Below are 21603 nucleotides of genomic sequence, written 5' to 3'. Positions count from 1 at the left end.
TCCCACCCTGCTGGTCAGGCAGCCAGGCTCCAACGGGGATGGAGGTGCAGGGGGCGCTCAGCTCCAAGGTTCCCCCTGCGGCTGGCCCTCTCCTTCCATCAGGTCTCCTGCTCCTCCCTGGCTCCTTTCCTCTCCTCTCCCCAGGTCTGCCCTGTTCGCAGACTCCCTCCTCTAACCCCACTTGGGTCCCTCCACCCTCCCCGGAGCTTCCTGTCCGCCCCTTCTCTCTGCTCCTCTGGGTCTCCATCTCGTCTCCCCTCCTCACCAGCCCCCTTACCCGACGCACCGTGACTCTGGGCAGCAACAACCCCACCCCACCCCACCACACCCCGTCTCTGACAGGCTGACCCATCCCCTCTCAGCACATTCTCCGGTGACCAGGCACCAGCCCCTCGCCTCCGCCTTTGCCACTTTGGGTCGCTGCCCGTCCCTGGGCCGTTCCAGCACTACCCAGCCCCGGCTCAGGCCTGGCTCTCGGTCTCACGCTCCCTCGGGCTCTCTCCCAGGCCCCTGGTTCTCCTCCCCTTCCAGGCCTTGCCTGATGCCCCATTTGTCTCTGCGGCCAATTCTGCACCTTTGCTTCTCACCAGAAAACCAGCCCCAACAAGCCAGAACCCCATCTCTCACGTCAGCCTCCTGCCCTCCCCCTCCCCCCACCTTCCTCAGCACCGCCCAGGCCCCTGGGGCCCTCCCTGCTCCCCTCCCCTCCCCACCCCGCCCCTCTGGACGGGCAGGGCTGGGCTGGGCTGAAGAAAGACACAGCCACAGCCGCGCCCGGACCAGAGCACAAGGGCGGGAGCTGGGAGGGCCTGACCAGGGGCCTGGGGCGCCAGAGCCAGACCCAAAGGTAAAGAGGAGGGAGCAGGTCCCTGGCTCCCCAGTCCCCGGGGTGGGGACAGTTGGGGTGTGGGAGGCTGGGTTTCTGTGATACCAAGGAGCTGACCCCAGTGATCCTGACTTCCGGTGAGGGGATGAAGAGGGGCGTGTGGAAGTCAGGTGGAAGGGGTCGGGCTGAGTGAAAACAGCAGGTGTTGGAATGGGATCGGAGCAGCGATTCCGGGTCCAGGGATAGGGAAAGGGAACAGTTGGGTCTTTGGTTGGGGGCCCGTTTAGGGTCTGGGACTAAGAGGCCATCACAGGGGTTGGTGGGGTCAATGAAGGCCCCTCCTGCACCCCAAAGGGCTCTGTGACTCCTGTACAGCCCCTGCAGCCACCCCTTCCTTGGGCTGGGTCATGCGCTGCCCCAAGTGCCTTCTCTGCCTGTCAGCACTGCTCACGCTCCTGGGCCTCAAAGTGTACATCGAGTGGACATCAGAGTCTCAGCTGAGTAAAGCCTACCTGGGACCCCAGGGCACCCTGCCAGTCCCCACACCCGCCAGTCCCGAGCCCACCCTGCCGGCTAACCTCTCGGCCCGTCTCGGCCAGACCAGCCCACTGTCCTCGGCTTACTGGAATCAGCAGCAGTGGCGACTGGGGGCCCTGCCCAGTGGGAACAGCACTGAGGTGGGGGGCTGCTGGGCTTGGGGTGCTGCCGCCGCCGCTGAGATACCCGATTTCAGCTCCTACCCTGAAGATCTCCGCCGCTTCTTGCTGTCAGCAGCATGCCGGAGCTTCCCTCGGTGGCTGCCCGAAGGTACCAGCGGCCGAGTGCCCAGCTGTGAGGAAACTGACATCCCCTACCTGCTGTTGGCTGTCAAGTCGGAACCAAGACGCTTTGCTGAACGACAGGCTGTGAGGGAAACCTGGGGCGGTCCTGCTCCTGGAATTCGGCTGCTCTTCCTGCTGGGGTCCCCAGTGGGTGAGAAAGGCCCTGACCTAGGCCCTCTGGTGGCCTGGGAGAGCCGCCGTCACAGTGACCTGCTGCTCTGGGACTTCTTGGACGTTCCTTTCAACGAGACCCTCAAGGACCTGTTGCTGCTCTCCTGGCTCACCCACCACTGCCCACGCGTGAGCTTTGTCCTACAGGCTCAGGATGACGCCTTAGTGCACACTCCTGCCCTGCTTGACTACCTGCGGGCTCTGCCACCCAGCTGGGCCCAAGGCCTCTACCTGGGTGAGGTCTTTACCCAGGCCAAGCCCCTCCGAAAGCCCGGAGGACCCTTCTATGTGCCTGGGTCCTTCTTTGAAGGTGACTACCCAGCCTATGCCAGCGGGGGCGGCTACATCATCGCTGGGCGCCTGGCACCCTGGCTGCTGCGGGCGGCGGCCCGTGTGGCACCGTTCCCTTTCAACGATGTCTACATTGGCCTGTGCTTCCGTGCTCTGGGCCTGGCGCCCAGGGCCCACAAAGGCTTCCTCACAGCCTGGCCAGCAGACCGCATGGCTGACCCCTGTGCTCTCCGTGACCTGCTGCTGGTGCGACCCCTCAGACCCCAAGATAGCATCTGGCTCTGGAAACACCTGCAGGACCCTCAGCTCCATTGCTGAGCCTCCGTGAGATCAGAAGGGGAGAGCCGACCTGGCCTGGGCCCTAGGCAGGGCCTCGGTGCCTGCCCCTTGCTCAGCCTCTCCTAGGCCTTGGTGTGAGGGAGGAGATCCTGGAGTCACAGCTGCTTGAGCCCCTCCGGGACCAGCCCAGGCTATGGGACTGGGCAGCAGTGGGCAGAGGACTGTTTCTGTCTACTTTTTGTTTTTGAAAAATATGCACTCTCCACTCTGAGGCCTAGAGTTGTCTTTTTGCCTGTGGCGCCCCAGAGTTTACTTCACAAGAGCAGAGCCCAGCCAACCACACCCTGCCATCTATACTTGATACCTTCCTCATCCTTACTGGACAGGGCAAGCTCCAACAGCCTCCTGGTTGCCATGCTGGGCGCCAGGTTTGCCTCACTCCATGGGAGAGCAGGGGTCCATCTCTGGAACACTCCCGCCCCCAACCTATCTTCTGAAGCTGGCCCTCCAGCTTGCGAAAGTTTCCAGGGGAAGTAGATATCTCAACGGCCTTGGTCTTACTCATCTAACTGAAGGGGTGGGTCCCAACCAGTCATGCAGGACTCTCCCCCCACCTCCAAAACTCCAGGAAACAGACCAAAGGTGGCAGAGAGCCAAATGTAGAGACACAGTTTATTCACTGGCCGCTGCCCACCTCTCACTCTGAGTAAGTTCCACAGAGGCTGACCTGCCATGCCTGTCCCCAGCCCAGAGGGGCTTCCAGTCCTGGAGGAACCCTTGCCTAGCCCCTAGGAAAAGGCACTGTAACCACAGTCAAAATGGGGGTTGGCAGGGCCCCCCACAATGTAACAGCCTAGAGGAGTGGGCATGGTGAGCGGAGCCCTGCCCCTTACCATCTCAGCTCTGCCCTGAGTTTCCTAAAGGGAGCTGGCTGCCAGCTCTCTCCACCCCTCAGTATGGGGCTGCCTCTCAGGGTACCTGAGACAGGTGGGGTGGGGCGAGCAGGGCTCACTTCTCGAAGTGATCCAGGGGATAGTGCTCGCCATAAGTCTGGAGGTGACGGGCCAGGGACTCCTGCTGCTTACGGAGCTGGGCAGGCATCTCCTGATACACGTCCGAGAAGAGCAGGTTGGGATTGGGTTTCAGCTTCCGCTCAGCCTCCTCAAAGGCCTCCATCACCTGGGAGACATGGGACCATGAGCAAGTAGTCGGCCTCCCACCCAGGACCCCGCCTCCTATCTGTGGGAACTCGGTGAGGTGTTAACCCCCTTGAGCCTTTGTGTTCCCCTCTGGACAATGGAGATGATCACCATCACAGTGGTGACAGCTAACATCCCCCATCAACGCCCCCAATCCCAGCATCTCCATCCTTCGCAGGACCAGACACTAAGACTAAGCCTATGGAAAGGTTCAAGACTCAGCAGCCCTAGGAAGCAGGCTGCTTAGAGGTGAGAAAACTAAGGCACAGAGAAGGGACTTGCCCATGACCATGCAGCTAGCGGCAGAGCTGGATGCACTGTGCTGCCTGAGGCGAGGGTCTGTCCTCACCACCGGCCTGCACAGCCTCCAGCTGCTGACAAGCAGGGGCAGGGAGGACAACAGGCTGGCTGTGGGCAGGACACGCACACCCACATGTTGATTAAGTCACCTCATCCTCAACCTTCTGAAGCAGGCACCCCAGGATTCCTAGTGCAAAGGACACGGCCAAGGTGCATGTGCCCGGGCAGCCTGGATTCACAGATATCAGACTCCGAGGCATCGCTGGGGTGTTCCCTGAGCCCCCCAAACCCCAGCCTCCATCCTTCCAGGGTTCCCCATGATGTACCACCTCTGGACATGCCCCTGGGGTGTCGGTCTCCAACAGGAAGCGGCCCTCACCTTCTTGCGTGACTGCTTCCTCCAGGCCTTCTCCTGCTCGTCGTCCCACCAGCCTCGGCTCTGCATGTAGTGCCTCAGCCGGGAGATTGGGTGGTCCTGCTTGTCCCAGTAATTGACCTCGTCCACCGAGCGGTACGCCGAGCTGTCATCACTGGTGCTGTGGTGCCCGATTCTGCTCAGGGGGAGGGCCGTGGACATGGAATAAAGGCAAGGAAGGGGCTACAACATGGGGTGATGGGGTCAGGATTTGGGGATCCCAGTGATGAATGTGGGGAAAATGATAAAGATGGTGGCTGTGAAGGCTGGTGGGGGGCCGGGGGAGGCAGGCACCTATAAGTCATGGCCTCAATAAGGAAGGGCTGGTTCTCTGCCACGGCCCGTCGCCGGGCCTCCTTGGTGGCATTGTACACGGCGAACACATCATTGCCATCTACGCGGATTGACATGATACCGTACCCGGGGCCTCGGGCCGCTGTGGGGACAGAGAAAGGCAGCTCAGACCCCATGGCTCAGATGAGAACAATGAGCAGGGAATGGGAGAGGGAAGGAAAGGACAGGAGAGGACAGCAAACAGAGCAGCACTCTGTTCACTGTCTCTTGCAACCTCCCTAATGCCAGACACCACAGGAAGAGACCAGGAGGGCAGGGGTGGAGGGAAGGGAGACGGGGAGACGACATAGGCCCCTACCGATGCCATCCCCGCGGTACTGCTCAGAGGTGGGCGTGGAAATGGCATAGCCGTTGTTCCGGCAGAAGAAGATGATGGGGCACTCAAGGGTGGCAGCAAAGTTGAAGCCAGCATGGGCGTCCCCCTCGCTGGCTGCCCCCTCACCGAAGTAACAGATGACGATCCTGTTGTCATTGGCCCGCTTAGCTGCATAGGCCGCCCCGACCGCTGCAGGAAGTGAGAGCGTGGTGAGCAGGAGCAGAGCCCACGCACGGTCATCTCTCTCTCTCACAAGATACGTGCAGACACACACAAACACCCAAACTCCAGGCTCCAGGGTTCAGGCTGGCTGTCACCAGGCTCTGAGGGGAAAAACAACTCGCATCCCAGCAGTCCCTCCACAAGCTGCCGCACCCCATCTTCTCCCCTCAGATGACGGCAGCTCCGTCCTTCCAACTTCTCAGGCCCAAAACGTCAGCGCCATCTTTGACTCCTAACTCTCTGTCATCCCCACACCTATTTCACCTTCAAACGGAGCCAGAATCTGACCCCTTCTCCCCATCTCCTTCACCTCACTGGCCCAAGCTAGACGCCCCCTAATACTCTTGGGGAAGCCAGAGGACTGTCTAATGGTGAGCCAGGCCAAGTCACTGCACAGCTGACCACTCCCCCTCCGCCGCGGCCCCCACGGCGGCGCTCACTCCACTCTGCATTAAAGTCAACGGCCCTGAGGCCCTGCAGATCTGCACCCTCCCATACCTGATCCTCCCACCCCCACCCACAGCTGCCCCACTGGGCTCCTTCCTGCACCTCAAGCACCTCAAACACAGTAGGCAAGCCCTGCCTCAAGATCCCCGCTGGCCACACACCCCTCCTTCCCCATCACACACCGCTCCCTCCCGGCCTCGCTTCTCCCTGTAGGACTTATCAACCTTTGACATGCTCCATGGGTCACGTCTTCATCTTGTTTACTGTCTGCCTTCCCTACCCCCATGTCAGCACCAGGAAGGCTGAGGGTTTTGTCTGTCTCTAGTTCACTATACCTAGAATGGTGCCTACACAGCAGAGTGTCCATATGTTTGGAACTGAGTGAATTAATGGTCACCCAAAAGGAAGGTGAGGGCTAGGGCCTCGCCTTATGGGAATCCTACCTACCTTCAGCAAAAATGCCACCTCCACCTAGAAGGCTGCCCGCCCCCCTCCAACCTCAGAGACGTGAATTGCTCGCTCCTCGTTCCCAAAGAGAACGATACGAGTGAACCTGCGTTGGGCCTTCCGAGGCGCCAGGCACTCTGCTAACCCAGCAGACACAGCAACTCATGTATCTGGGCTGCCCTGGGCAGAGAAAGCTGAAGCCCAGGCGGACGCTCAACCAAGGGCAGGCTCCAAAGGGCAGGAAGGGTGGTCTGCTCCACAGCCCCTGCACCATGCAGGTGCAGGCCCAGGCCTGGCAGGTCTGCTTCCCAAGCAGTCATCTTCCCCAGAAGCCACAGCAATGGCTCTAAGCCCTGTGACTTCCAGAGTAAGCTTTAGGGGAGTGGGACTCTGAGGACTGAGGTAGAGCAGGGCTGGGAGCAAGAGCCCAGGCTCTGTGGCCACAGTCCATGATTTGAGTCCTCCTTTTCTCACCACCTGCTGGGTGACCTTTAGCAAGGAACCCGGCATATGCTCCGTCACACACAGTAGGCTGTTTGTGTACGAACCAATGGGGCGGGCGCAAGTTTTGGAAACCAAGAATGTGGTCACGTTGGCTCAAGCCTGCCAAATGGGTGAGGGTCCCCTGAAAGGTCCCAGACAAGAGAGATTTTGAAAGTCTGGAGGCCAGACCAGGGCTCTGACTCTGACCATGTCACCAACCAGGAAGCCCCCGGGATGGGGAAGGGCTGGGGCCTGCTCAGGGGTACGACATTGGTCTCTGTGTTCCAGACCCAAGACGTGCATCCTCACCCTGAGGAATCTGTGTGGCCAGTGGAGAGGAGATGGTGACAAAGTGGCGCTCCTTGCAGCCGTAGTGAACGGGCATCTGGCGCCCCTTGCCTGGGTCGTTCACGTTGCCGTAGCACTGGGCCATGAACTGTTCCAGGGGATAGTCCCGATACATCAGCACTCCTGCGAGGGGAGGAGGCAGCAGTTATTGGGGGGAGGGGGGCTCCGGGGCTGCAGACCAACCCAATGGGGGTCCCACGGCAAGGCCCTTCCTGCCCAGCCTTCCATTTCTGTCTGTACAGTAAGGGAGGTGGATGAGAGCAGGGGAAGCACATTGGGATACTTAGGGGACCGGCAGGTGCAGGAACCAGGTGAGCAGACCAGCAAGCACAGGTCTGTCTCAAGAGGGAGACCACTGTTTAGACCAACTGATTGCTACCCAGTTTTTCAAAGAAGAAACCCAGCTTTCTTTTTTTTTTCCTTTTTAATGAGAAACTACCTAAATTTTAAGTGTTTCAACTAATTCAATTACTTTTAAAAATCATGACATGAACCAACTAAAAGTACAGGCCACTAACTCAGAACTTCTGGAGTAAAAAGGAAAATATTCAAACCTATTTATGGCAGCAAAACCCTTTCCTTAGACAAAATCTCTGGTGGATGCCCCCTGCCACCATTAGAGAGGAGCCCGCCACCAGGCTCTTACCTGGCTGGTGGGGAGTTCCCAGAGGCAGCACAATCTGGGCGCTGTTGTTGAGTACCCCTCCTCTCCCTATTCCACAGTGGACAGGGCACAGGGTCTGCCTCACCTTACCCAGCACGAGCGTCCTCAGCCGCTGCCCAGACGCAGAGCTGTGTGCAGGCCTGTGGTGCCAGAGGACTCCTCCTGCAGGGCGGCCAGGGCCCAAGAGGCCCTGTGTGGACTGTCTAGCTGCCGCCAGGATTCCAGAGCCCTCTCTAGGCCCTGCCTGGAGCCCTTACCAGAGACCCCTTTTTGGCAAAAACAGGCAGGAAGCACTCAGCAAACCTGGCAGGGGCCTGACTTGCAGCCCAGTGTCTGGGGAAATCTTCCTCGCTAATGGTGCTGAACCACAGACCATCACAGGGCCTCTGTCCTCTTACAGCATGTAGGGTGGAGGGTCTGGTGCAGCCCTGTACTAACAGCTTTTCGTCATCTGTCCCATGCACCTCCTCAAAGCCACGTTAAGCACTGAAGGAGTAGTGAACCAACTTGCCCACGGTCATGAGGTACCTAAAAGGAAGGCTCAAGATTTGCCTCCCTGGCACCCCCAGAGGGAGGTTCCTCTGCAAGGCCCCCATACCAGCAACCAGCCTGGAGCCACCCCTCAGCTTCCCAGGCTAACTCCTTCACCCCCAGCCACTCTTGTGTGCACATTGACTTCCTTCAGTCTTAGTCTTTTATCCTCCCTTCTTTGCACTCAAGAAGTGCGCCAGCCCCCTTGCTGGAACCTGCCAGGCCCTCCCATCTGCTTCTGCTCCCTGGAGCCTGCAGGGCCTGGAGAGAGACCGGCAGAGCTTGCCGTGTGGACGGGGCCCACAGTACATGCCACACCTGCAGCAAGGCCTGCCCTCACCGCATGGGCCCAGCAACCCCACAGCACAGAGACTACAGTACCATTATCATCATCGTGATTCTGGAGATGAGAACACGGACGTGCAGAGAAGGGAAATGACTTGCCCCAAATCTGACAACTGGTAGCCATGGACCGGTTAGAAGCAAAGGCTCTTAACCACAACAGTACCCGCCCTCCACGGAGAGGAAGCCCACCCCCTCTAAACTCCTGTACCTGGCTTGGCTTTTTCTTACTCGAAAAGTCCTTCTTCCAGCTCCTTGGACCTCCCTGGCGTCATGCCACTGCTCGAAGAGCACACAGAGTAACTAATGGGGCCTCAACTTTATACCGGGAGCGACTGGGCCTGACTTGCCCGATGGGGACCACAGACCCAGGCCCTGGGCAGACGTACCCGCCTCCCGGTACTGGCCGAACACCAGGTCCGTGCTGTCCAGAGCCGCCGCGCTCCCCACGTGCGTCCCCTCCTCGCCGTAGTTTGTCATGTAGAAGGAGATCCGGCCCTGTGGGCAGAGGGGGGCCCAGAGGCCCAGGCTCAGTTATGCTGGGCAACCAGAAAGAACCAAACAGTGACGAGCTTCGGATGACTTCACTGATCGCCGATACTTTCTGAAGGCTGCTCCGGGCCAGGCCCCACTGAAGTGTCCACCTTCATGGAGGAACTGCCAGACTGGTTAGAGCCAGAGTGAGGGGGATGTGTGATGGGATCTCTAGAGACGCGCCCGCCCCACCATGGAAGGGTACCGGGGAGCAAAGCCTAAGCTGAGCGAAGGTGGGGGTGGCTGAAGGTTTCCAGACAGAACAATAAAGCCCATGAGGCTGGAAGGGCTGAGACATGAAGCGGGAGGGATGGGGAAAGATGAGGCAGGAGACAGAGGCAGAACCCAGGTTGTGCAGGGAATGAGACATCTGAACTTCGCCCGGAGAACAGTGGTAACCTGCCCACGGTTCTCTTTGGGGAGCGATGTTTTAGAAATGTCTCTCAGGCTGCTATGTGGGGAGTGGATACAAGAAACAGGACTGAGTACAGCAAGCCACACAGGCGAGGTGGTAGCCTGGCCAGGCCGCGCTGAGAGGCAGGGAGAGGAGGGGATGGTCGGCAGCTTTAAGCAGCGGTCAGTGTGCTCGCTTCGGCAGCACATATACTAAAACTGGAAGGGTACGACAAAGAGTGACATGGCCCCTACACAAAGACGACGTGCAATTTTGTGAAGCGTTCCGTATTTTTTATTTACAATAGCCAAGATATGGAAGCAACTCAAGTGCCCATCAACAGACAAGCAGATAAAGATGTGGCACAGCCCTGACCGGTGTGGCTCAGCATCATCCTGATACGCGAAGGTTGCAGGTTCAATCCTCAGTCAAGCACATGCAAGACGCAACCAATGAACGCACCAATAAGTGGACCAATAAATTAATCTCTCTCTCTCTCTAAATATCAATTTACAACTCAGCAGTTATGAAAGAGTCATGGGGATATAGAGTATAGCATAAGGAACAGAGTCAATAATATTTTAATAACTATGTATGGTGCCAGGTAGGTACTTGAATTATTGGGGGATCACTTTATAAATTATAAAATTGTCTAACTACTACACTATACACCTGCAACTAATATAAAATAATATGGAATGTCAATTATAATTGAAAAATAAAAATTTTTAAATTTAAGAAAAGAAGAAGCAGTCAGCCGTACCAGGGAATGGCAGACCCTCCTGGCTGGCTACACCAGTGCTTAAACCCAGAGTCAGGAAAAGCCAATCCCAGTCTCCCTTGCAGGACACAACTTTAGCCAAATACTTAAACAAAAGTGTGATTTTGCTTTAGTAATAAAAATAATAATAATTTTAAAAGCCTGCAGCTGGTGCCCGCCCTTCCCCTGCCCATCTTCCTCCCTGGCACACAGCCGCAAGGCCCGGACCCGTGGCTGCCACCTTCTACTATGAGGCAACAAGCACATGATGAAAGCAACTCAACTACACTGGTGCCGCTGAGCAGCAGAATGGATTCCTAACTAAATACCTAGGGACAGAGATGGTGGGGAAAAATACTAAATAAATAAATACCTAGGGACAGAGTGCATGAGAAAGTGATGGCGAGGGGGAAGGAGACAGAAATGAAATGCAGGTCTCTGGTTTGGGCCAATGGGCCAATGATGGCCCCTTTCACTGAGAACTGGCCTAGGGGAGGAAGAGGAGCGGGTCTGGGAGGAAGATGCAGAGGCCAGGTTTGGACAGGCTGAATCTAGTGTGGGACATCCAGGAGAGAAGCCAAGTAGACCTGGGGCTAAGAGGTGAAGTCTGGCTGCAGATTTGGGGAGCCCCTGGCATAGAGATAGAAATGAGCTCCCCGAGACCACACAAAAGTGCAAGAGAGAGCCTGAGCTGGCACCTGCGGGTACCCTCACACGGTCCTCATGTGTTCCACAGGCCTGGCTCTATCACAGCGGCAGAATCAGATGAATAATGCTTTCTTCTAAGTGGGGAGCCAATTAAAAGTTAATTGACCTTCCAGAGCCAAGTGAGTGGGTAGGTGCCAGGAGCCAAGGGCCTGACAGAGCTGAGACTGGCAAGGGGAACAGCTTTATAGGGGCCCCTGAGCAAACCACACCTGGGTCACTGGCAGAGGCCAATGGTTGCAACCCAGCATCCCATCCCTCTTCCTCTTCGCTAACAGAGATCTCAGTCCCCCACAGGCAGCAACTGCCTACAGACTAAAGTACTGCATTTCTCATTCTCCCTTGTAGCCAGGAGTGACCACTGAAATACGAGATATTATTGGAACTACCCGGAAAGTTCTATAAAGGCATCTGTGGGAGACACCTGGAATCTGCCATGTCTGACCTCCCACCTTCCACTTCCTGCCTGGAATGAGATGCGATGGAGGGAGCCCCAGCAGCTATTAGGTTCATGAGAAGCCCACATGGGCATCCAACGACACTGTGGGGCCCCAGACCACCTATTCCCAGATTTCTTTCATGCAAGGGGAAAAGGCGTTAACCTGTTGAAGCTACTGCTTTTGTTTTTGTTAGGACTTTTGGTGTGGGGGGAGGGGGAGCAGTGGGGGAGGTGCTCCTACAGGTGGCAGTAACCCTAGCTAACAGGATGGCCCTCGATGGATGATTTGATCTCACTGAGGACCTCCTGTGTCAGGTGACGGGCAAAGGGCCTTGCATGCTGGTTCTCACAGGATTCCTACCCCAACCCTATAGGGTGGGTTCTCTTGATATCCCCATTTTTTTAATTTGCTGAAGAAAGTGAGACAAAGACAAGAAAAATCACCTTCCCAAAGTCATAGCTGTAATTGTATCCACATCCGTGGGATTCCAAAGCCCCTGTTTGTGCAGCCAACGCAGGGGCAGGAAAGAGCCCAGGCACATGTGAGGGTGGGAAAATGGCCTGGTCCAGCATGGAGACCATGGAGAGAGGAGTGGACTGCCAAGGACTGCCAAGGCCACAGTGAAGTAGGGGACAAAATGGACAGGAACGGCCAGACGTGATCCTGTGGACACGGGAGCCAAAGGAAGTTTCTGGGCAGGTGGAGGCACTACCATCACTTGGAGAGGCCATACGGAGTGTTCCTGGGAGCAAGAGTCCAGGAGCGGGCTGTCTGCCTAATCTGCTCAGTCCTGTCACCTGGGGGCTTGGTGCAAATGCAAATTTCCAAGCCCACCCCCATGCGAGGACCTACCTGACAATATTCTTCCCCCTTTTCTAACAGAAACCCCAGTACCCCTGCTCTCAATCTACTACTCTATTCCCTTGGCTCCTGGGGATGGTTCAGGGAGGGGTCTGTGATCAAAGCCTAGCCAATGAGCACCAGCCCTGGGCCTTCTGCTGGAATATTAGGGACCAATTTCTTTCCACCACTAAAGAGAAAGTTTAATTATTACAAGGCTGGTACGGTCACAACAAATAGCAGCTAATATTTATCATGGGCTGATTAAATGCCAAGTTCACTGTCCTTAAAGCCATTACGTATGTCACAGCATATCAATGCTCACAGCAACGCCATGCAGACCAGAAAACTAAAGCACGAATAGGTTCAGCAGCTTTCCCAGGGCCACAAAGCCAGCAAGTGTCAGATGAGGACTTCAATCGTACCCTGAACCCTTTCTCCACCACCTCTCCATGAGCCTGGAGCTTCCAGAGACCACTGCTGCTTGCAAAGGAAGGGAGTCAAGGCAAAAGAGAGGAGAAAAGCCACTCAGAGCAGAAGAGGTCTAGTGACATCTGACAAGGCCCTGGACACAGATGTGCCTGAAAATAGGGCCCTCTGAACTTGTAGTTACTTGAATCAATAAATTCCTTCTTTGATTGGGTCTCTGTCTGCTGAGGATCACAGCATGTTTGACATGGGGCCTCTGGGAAGCACCGAGGGTCACCCTAGTTCTCTGGACTATGAGCTCCCAAGAAAGGACGTTATGAGTCCTACCAGCCTGCTCCCTGCACAACTGAGCCCCAGCCCAGCACATAATAGGTGTTTCCAGTGATCTGGTCCATCCTCATGCCCCTGGGCAGGGTCCTCCCCACATTCTCCCTCCAGTGCCCCAAGAGAACCCCAAGAACTCTAAGGACCCCAAGACCAAGGATCTCCATTCCATTCTTTCCTCCTTGGGAGCCGTCTTTTGGCCCACACACAGGTAGAGGGACCTCAGGTGATTCCAAGCTCCCCACCCCAGCAGGTCCCCAACGCACCTGCCGCTGGGACTCATAGAGGATGCGGTCCATGGTGTTGAGCAGCGTCATACTCTTGTAGAACTTGAGCACCTTCTCCTGTGGCAGCTGCAGATGGAGGTACAAAGAGACACAGGGCCATTGGGACCAGAGAGGACATGGGCAAGGGGCCTGGGTATAGGAGGCAGGGGGTGAAGGAGGAAGCCTCTCACGTGGGGATCCTCGCTGGGGTTGATGATCTGGCCCTGCCGATCCATGACGCGGTAGATGGGAATCCCAGAGATGACATTGGGCTGGATGAATTCCAGCTTGTCTATGAACTCTGCCGAGGCCCCCGGAAACTGAGGCTTGTCGTCCAGGGATGAGAAGTGCTGCTGCTGCTGCCTCTGGGGATGCTGGGAGGGGAGGGCGGATACCTGTCAGGAGCAGCACTCAGGTTCCCACTGGCTCAACCCGATGGGGACAGGCAGTATGGCCTGATGGTTAACCTCCTGTGGCCCAGGTGGGCTCTGGGGTCTGACACACAGGTGTGAATTCCAGCCCCACCACTTTCCCTTTGTGTAACCTTGGGCGAGTTACTAGAATGCCTTTGTGTCTTGATTCCTCATGCAACTGGGATAAAATAACATTAATCCCACAGCCTTGTTTTAAAGATTAAATGACTCAAAAAAGTGGCCGGCAGCTCAAGAACTGGCAGCTATTATTATTATCAGAAACTCAAACTCTTCACCCCAGCATTCACGGCCCCCCCAGTCTGGCCACACAGACCCCCATCTCTCAATCTCCCACAGCTATCACAGGCACAGACACCTGTGCACAGAGCCAGCCGGATGGGCTCTTTACTGACCACAGGAAGGCCACCTAGAACAGAGCTAAATCTGTGAGCTCTTAAGAGTCTGTCTGCCTGGGTTCAAATCCCTTGTTGAGTGACTATGGGAAAGTAACTTCCCCTTTTCAAGGCTCCTTTCTCATCCATAACATGGAGAACACCTCATGGGAATGCTGCAAGGCTAAAATGAGATCACGCACGTACAATGTTAGCACAGCATTTGTAACTCCTACAGTAAATGCTCAGAAAAATGTTGTTAGGATTTCTACCACCACATCACTGCTCTCCTCTCTTTTCTACCTCTTCCCCCACAGCCTGGTGAGCAGCTCCACGTGCATCAGTGCCCTCCCCATGCCAGGCCCAGTTCCCTCCACAGGCCCTGACTCACTCAATAAATATTTGAGCACCTGCTTTGTTCCAAGCCCGGTGCTGGGTTCTGAGGACCTAAGAGGCACAAGACATCTGTCCCTTCTGCCAGAATAAAAGACAAATACTGAACAAGCACAGATGAGGGTGAGTCACATTCTCCCAGGAGAAGCCACGGGGCTCCAGCAGAGAGGAATGGGAGTCAGGCTTCTCGGAGGAAGTGACAGGAGAGCTGAGACCTGAATGCTACCTAGATGTCTAGGAGTCAGGAAGAGCATTCGATGTCAGGGCGACAGAACATGCAAAAGGCAAAATGCGAGAAACGGTGTGTCCCCTGCGGAACCTGGAAGAAGCTCAGAGTGACTGGAGGAGTTCTGTAGGGAGCATCACAACTGCTCAGATCAGAGGAGGCCCGTGAGAAGCCTACACGTGTGGCAGAATGTGAACCAATTCAACTTCTTAGCTCTTGAGTTAACCTTGAACTGGTCTCAGTATCGCAACAGTGCCTCCTGATTAAGCACTTGCCAAGTGCCAGGCTGAGCCGGCATGCACAATTACTACCGCCCTTGAGCAGACAAGAAAACTATGGCTCGGGGGGGTAAAATAACCCACCCTGGGCCGCAGAGCTAAAACTAAATAAGTCAGGACTGGCTTCAAACCTGGGCAGGGCTGACACCCATGCTGCTAACCCAAATGTCATCTCTGACCTGGTTTCCCCGTCTACACCTGTTACTTCCTACTGGTCGCCCGATTCCTCTTAGCTCATAAGGGTGGCTTCACTTCCAACAGGGTTTGCCATGAGCTGGACCTCACACATGGGTGCTCAAGTGTGTTCCCCCTCCTTCTCTCCTTTAATTACAGCAAAGAAGCCATCCAAGGTTCCAGGGGGGAGAATGAACATGTGTGCGTTTATCTGCGATTATAGTTGAGGAAATTACACTCCCAGCAGCAGGCAGGTCCAGGCCTGACATCACGGCAGACTCCCCTCCGCCTGCCAGGGAAGCAGCTAAACTCTGCAGACTGCGCTTCCCCCTCTGAGCGTTCACACAGGCAGACCTTCCCATCCACCTCAAGGATCCTTTTGTGCCGTGTCTGCCTCCCACACACATCACAAGCTCCCGGAAGGCAGGGATTACGTCCAGGCTGATTACAGAGCAGGCGCTCAATAGGCAATTAATGAACAAATGGATGAATGAGCGGTTCCCTCTACAGGCTCTGGAGTCCCACTGGCCTGGGTTCTAACTTCTTAGCTCACTGTGTGGCCCTTTACTAGACACCATGTCTCTTTGAATTCCAACCCCCATAAAAAGGCTGTAGCTGGCTCCTGCGAAAAGTTCCTAAGGGACACGAAGGGTTCAGCACAGGCATGCGGCACACTATGCGCTTGAAAATTGATAGAAGGGAAAAAACAAACTCTAGAAGGTTAGGAGACGGGAAAGGGAAATGACTGGCACTTCAAGGGGAAGATGGGGCAGAGAGGAGTTGGGGAGAAAGACTAGCTGCACCTCAAACTGAATAGTGATGCCAGACCGTGGCCCCGGCAAACACTGCAGACCAGGACTGAGACCCGGAGACAGAGGCGGGGCGAGGGCTGTGACCCGGGAGGAGCTCTAACGGGAAGTCCAGCGGTGGCTGGAGTCAGGACGATGGGATCTCAGGGCTCAGAACAAGCCAGGATGTCAGGACAGGACCCCGTCTGCCTCCAGAGGCTGAAGAGCTGCTGCGAGGGTACCGCGCCGCACCCGACACACCGGGGTTGCGCCTTGGCTGCGCCCTCTCTCCTGAGCTGACTCAGGGAGCTCTGGGAAGGGCTCAGCAGCGCCTGGTTCTAAGGAAATGCTCCACTACGGGAGTGGGTGGTAATGCCTGCAGGGGAAGGATGTGACCCCACCCACTTTCTCTTTGTTTTTGGTGAGGGGTGGGTCTGTCCTGGTGGCCGGCGTCCACTGGCAGAGGCTACACAGACTGACACAGAGCCCTGACGCCACGCCCTCCGCCACCACACCAGAAACAGGGAGGCCTGCTCCGATGGTCCGGGCTGCCCAGCAAGTGGATGTCAGGGTGGCCCCTCGTGGAGCCACCGCTGTTCCCTGGCTGCGTAACTAAAGCTCCCTGAGCCTCAGTTTCCTCATTCACGAACAGAGGACGGAACGAGTACCTACCTCACAGGTGGTCATGAGGAGTAATGAGTCCGTGTGTGTAGAGCGAGCAACCCAGCATAGCAAACACTCAATATATACGAGTGGCTGACCAGTGTGTTTGACAACTGTTGTCCGACAGGTAGATACTGAATACCCGCTCCAAGTCAGACCTGAACTGAGGGCTGGAGATGACGGAAGGGACGGATGACAAACACTGAACACACGAGTTACAACGGAGAGGGCAAGCTCAGAGGAGGCAGGATGTTTAGTGGTTAACACAGGGCAGGGTAGGATGAGAGACACTGGAGCTAAACTGCCTGTGTTTGAAGCCTGATTTTGTCCCTTTCCAGCCTTGTCATCTTGGGCAGGAGACAGCTGCCCTGACCCTGCGTCCCCTTGTGGGTAAAGTAAGAACTGCTACACCACGTGGTGGTGAGGCACGTGGAAGCCCAGCCACAGCTCCGGGGAAACCCTTCCCTCCCAGCAGCATAAGGAAAAGCTTCCTGGAGAAGGAGGGTGAAGCTGAGGCCCGCAGGATAAGCGGGGCGAGCCAGGCACAAGCTGAGGGAAGAACACTTCAGTCCCTGGGGACAACAGAGACTCTGAGGCAAGAGAAGAGAGCCTGGCCCCCGGTCCGCTGGCGACCGGTATGGCTGCAGCACATTAATAACAACAGCCAACGACGTGCTGGGCGCCACACAAGGAACGTCCTTTCTGCCTGTGTGCTCGATGAACCCACACAGCAGCCAGGGGAGCAGGGAACAGTGATCACACAGCAGTAACACAGAGGAGGCCCCGAGGCTCAGAGGGGTTCAGGATCATGAGTGGTGAGGTCAGCATACAGAGTGAGGCAGCCAGGCCACTACTGCCTAGAGAGGCTGGTGAGGAAGGTGGGGTGCAGCCGCCTCACTGGGCACGCAGTATACGTGGTAGGTGCTTCATAAGAACCATTTCCTTTCTTCCTTGCATCTCTCTGAAGGGCTGCTCCCGTGGCCCCTACCTTAGAGACTGGTGCTGAGCTAGGGGGAAGCTGCTCTGAGGAGGCGGCCTGTCAGCTGACGTCTGAAGGACCGTAGCCCTACAAAGGCCCCCGGGTAGCAGGGGCTCATCCAAGGAGGGGAAATGGCCAGCGGGGCTGATGCCAGGCGGGAAAGGGCTTGAGGCCAGCTCTGTCACCCAGCTTCCCACCAGATGGCCTGGGCAGAGGCTGGTGCTACCACCCAAGCCTGGACTAAGCTGAACGTTGCAAGGCCTAAACCAAAGCCCTGATGCTGTCCTCCTGGCAGCTGGTACTATGAAAAGAAACTGGGCTTTAGAGTCCAGGGCTCCAAGTTCAGACCTCACCTCTCTGAGCCTCAGTTTCCTCACCTGTAATGAGAGAAAACTAACAGTAGGTACCTTGCAGTGTAGCTATATTAAATGTAATGGGTGGGTACTGTAAATTATAGAGTTTTCATGATGTGAAAAGAGACCAGGTTCCTTAAGACACAAGGCAAAAGGGAGACGGACATATACAGTCAGGAGATCAGTAATGACCATCTCCATTCATCCCACAAGACACACTGGGCACCGACCACTTGGAGACACTGCACAGGACACTGGAGCCCTTGGACAGGCTGCCCGAACTGCTGGGTCAGAGAAATAACATTACTGCTAATGTGCACAGGCCAGGCTCCAAGTGCCCCTCGATTTCCAACAGGGCAGGGACTCTAGTCACCCACTTGCTATGCTCAGATGTGAAATGACTTGGCCAAGGTCCCACTTGCTTCTTGGGATGTTGGCTGAGAAACTGACTCAGGACACCTTGACAAACCAGTTTTCCTTCCTCTTCTCCCTGAGCACTAACACATCTGCCAGCAACTGGCGGGGAAGGGAGGGAGGCAGAATCAGGCAAATGCCTCTGAGGTGAAAGGAGGGGCAAGCAGGCAGGGAGAAGTAAGGCAGCCCCAGCAGTCCTCCCAACCCAGCCTGCCCCCCCAGGGCAACCTGGGCGCTGCCACACCTTCCCTCAAGGTGATGACTAGCTCCTGGCTCCACCTTGCTCAGCTAAAACTGTGCCCTCCAACAGGACTTACAGTGGCTATTTAAATTTTAATTCATTAAAATTAAATACAGTCCTGACGAGGTAGCTCAGGTGATTAGTGTCACCCGAATACGCCAAGGTTGCGGGTTTGATCCCTGGTTAGGGCACATAGAATCAACCAGTGAATGAATAGGTGGAACAACAAATCGATCGATCTCTCTCTCTCTCTCAAATAAATTAATAAAAAAATTATTTTAACTCTGGCTGGTGTCAGTCAGTGGATTGAGTGCCGGCCTGCAAACCAAAAGGTTGCCGGTTTGATTCCCACTCAGGGCACATGCCTGGGTTGCAGGCCAGGTCCCCATTTGGGAGCCTGTGAGAGGCAACTGATCGCACGAGGTTTCTCTCCCTCTTTTTTTTCTCTCCCTTCCCCTCTCTCTAAAAGTAAATACATAAAATCTTTAAAATATATATTTTAAAAAAATTAAATACAGATGCTCCTTGACTTACAATGGGGTTAAGTACTGATAAACCTTCAGCACAAGCTGAAAATGTCATAAATCAAAAATGTAAAACACCTAACCTGCCCCAGCCAGTATGACTCAGTTGGTTGGACATCATCCCATAAAGCAAAAGGTCACCAGTTCAATTCCCAGTCAGGGCCCATGCCTAGGCTTCCAGTTTGGTCCCCAAGGGGGGCTCAGACGAAAGGCAATGGATGATGTTTCTCTCTTCTTTCTCCCTCCCTCCCTCCCTCCCTCTCAAACAAACAAAAAACCTAACCTACCGCACATCATAGTCTACCTTAAATGTGCTCAGAACACTTACACTGGCCTACAGCTGAGCGATTATCTTGAATTTCATCTCAAGAGTAACTGCCTTCTTCTTTTTCCTCTCCCCAGAAGCAGGAGACATAGATGGGGCTTTTGCAGACATAACAAGATGTGAAAACACAAAACACAATATCCAAAAAACGCTGGCCACACAGTACACTACGGTTGTTTGTCCTCTTGACTGTGTGGCTGACTGGGAGCTATAGCCCACTGCCTCTGCCTAGCACAACCAGAGTATCACACCACATACTGCTAGTCTGGGAAAAGATCAAAATTCAAAGTAAGGTTTCTAATAAACATGCATCACTTTCACACCACTGTAAAATTGAAAAATTAAGTCAAACCATCTTATGTTAGAAACCATCTGTAAAGTAAAAATTTCAGTTCCTCAGTGCCATTACCCAGGTTCTGAGAGCCTGGTGGCCACGTGTAGTTGGTGGCTACTGTACAGGAGAGCCCAGATGCAGACAGCCCTGGCCTCAGATCTTCTCTAACTAAAGAGAAGAGCAGCAGCATTTCTACTGCTCTTTCCCTCCACTAAAAAAAGAAAAAAAAATTTTTTTTTAATTTAAGAAAAACAAGTTGGGGAAATAAAAGTGGGGAAGAAAACTGAGGACTCAAAAAAGATATAAATTTTTATTTTATTTTCATATTTTATTTTTTATTTTTAGAGAGAGGAAGGGAGGGAGAAGGACAGTGAAAGAAACATCCACGTGGAGGAATACATGGACAGACTGCCTCTCACACACCCCCAGCTGGGGACCTGGCCTGCAACTCAAGCACGTGCCCTGGCTGGGAACTGAACTGGTGACCCCTCGGTTCACAGGCCGGCACTCAATCCACTGAGCCACACCAGCCAGGGCTAAATATATAAAATTTAAACACACATACATAAAAAGTAGGACTCTGGGAGGCCTTCCCCTCTTCTTCTACACTCCTCCCAGAAAAACAAAGGAGGGAAGTCAAGAGGGAAGGGCAGCAGGGAGACTGGGCCAGAAGAGAGCTGACTGAAGCAGTCACAAACGACCTTCCCCTACTCCTGCCCAGTCCTGCCCACCTCCCGCCCCACTAGCCCAGCCAATGGGCTCCTGGGACTGAGGTCAGCTGTGGAGGATCTGATTGCTCCAAAAAAAACAAAGGGGAACACAAACCAGCCCAAAGGCAGGAGACTGCCTACCGGACCCCAGCTCCAGCAGCTCCTCCCTTCGTTGGACCTCTCCCCTGATTCCTGGCCCATCCCCTTCACCCTCCTCCCGTTTCTCCTTCCATCTAGAGCTACTATTTACAGTTCCAGCTTCCCTTCCTTCTGGATTAGAAGGTCAGAGGGTCAGGCCCAACCCCACAAGATCTTGACAGATTCCTTCCAGGGCCCTCATCCATCCAGACCCCCCCAGAGTCACCCTCACTTTATCAATAGTGGCCACATTCCTATTGCCTTTACCACAATGCCAGGTCCAGTTCCTAGCATTCTACATATTTAATTTTCACAACGACCCTAGGAGGTGCCACTGTTGGCATTTTAGAGGGGAAAATTAGGTACAGAGAGCAGCAGACCCTTGCCCAAGGGTACACAGTTGGAAAATAGCAGATTAAGGATATGAGCCAGGGTGATCTAGCTTCATAACTTTCTAAACAACTACTTTCTTATTGTGAGGTTTTAGTTCATAGCTCTAACTGCAACCCAGAGGACTTCCAATAAGACTTCTGCTTCTAACAAATGCGGACAGAGTGCCTTGCGGATCTCTCTCCCTCCTTTCCTCTTCTCATTAATTCAGCAAATATTTACTGATTATCCTCTCTGTAATGTGACCACAATAGACAAGGTCCCTGTCCTGGCATCTAATTATGGAACACAGGATCAAACGTCGTTTTATGCAACTCACTTTAAAATCAGAACTGTAGCAAAAGAGCAAAGAAGTACAGGGCCCCAAAAGGGGCTACCTCGTTTTCCCTCCCCTAAGGAAGTGGAAGTTCTTCCTCTGAGTGTCCTCTCCAAGTGGTTCTCCCAACCCTTGTCCCTCTTGTGACAACCCTTCCTTCACTCCTTGCAGGAACCCCACACTCTGAAGATGGCGTTGACATCCCTATTCCCTCCTGGGGAAAATTCTCTGCTGCCCAGCCTACTCACAGATATAGCCATCCCCCGAGTCCCAAGCCGCTGCAGCAGCAGGAGGCCAGCCTGGCCCCAGCCTCGACTAGGTCCCCAGACCCGCGCCGCACCAGCCGCTAACGCCATCTTGATCAACAACTTCTTGACGATCCGCCCCTCCCCTCGTCCAGACTG

The 21603-nt window shown here is 54.9% G+C and overlaps 2 protein-coding genes and 1 non-coding gene across 4 annotated transcripts; 2 read left to right on the top strand and 1 right to left on the bottom strand.

The window, feature by feature from the left end:
• The first annotated feature begins 730 nt into the window (after positions 1–730).
• B3GNT8 (UDP-GlcNAc:betaGal beta-1,3-N-acetylglucosaminyltransferase 8) lies at positions 731–2659 on the top strand. 2 transcript variants are annotated; one of them, XM_090261464.1, is made up of 2 exons: positions 731–847; positions 1202–2659. In XM_090261464.1, the coding sequence occupies exon 2, from the start codon at positions 1234–1236 to the stop codon at positions 2425–2427; it is 1194 nt and encodes a 397-aa protein (XP_090117590.1). In that variant the 5' UTR covers positions 731–847; positions 1202–1233; the 3' UTR covers positions 2428–2659. The 2 variants fall into 2 exon arrangements, with proteins under 2 accessions (XP_090117590.1, XP_090117589.1); XM_090261463.1 differs by having other exon boundaries at positions 1181–2659.
• Positions 2660–3046: 387 nt separating this feature from the next.
• BCKDHA (branched chain keto acid dehydrogenase E1 subunit alpha) lies at positions 3047–21576 on the bottom strand. Its single transcript, XM_090261462.1, has 9 exons — positions 21448–21576; positions 13340–13522; positions 13149–13235; positions 8846–8954; positions 6881–7042; positions 4955–5161; positions 4597–4738; positions 4267–4438; positions 3047–3567 (listed from the first exon to the last, which is right to left on the bottom strand). The coding sequence occupies exons 1-9, from the start codon at positions 21553–21555 to the stop codon at positions 3397–3399; spliced, it is 1341 nt and encodes a 446-aa protein (XP_090117588.1). The 5' UTR covers positions 21556–21576; the 3' UTR covers positions 3047–3396.
• Positions 9573–9679, top strand: LOC149994723 (U6 spliceosomal RNA). The gene has a single exon (XR_016508005.1). It is a non-coding gene; the product is annotated as a U6 spliceosomal RNA (small nuclear RNA).
• Positions 21577–21603: the final 27 nt, after the last annotated feature.

The sequence above is a fragment of the Furipterus horrens genome, unplaced genomic scaffold (genome assembly GCF_987537825.1).
Source record: "Furipterus horrens unplaced genomic scaffold, mFurHor1.1.pri manual_scaffold_13, whole genome shotgun sequence".
Lineage (NCBI taxonomy): Eukaryota > Metazoa > Chordata > Mammalia > Chiroptera > Furipteridae > Furipterus > Furipterus horrens.
The sequence above is the reverse complement of the archived record's forward strand: the minus strand, read 5'-3'. Positions and strand labels throughout refer to the sequence as shown.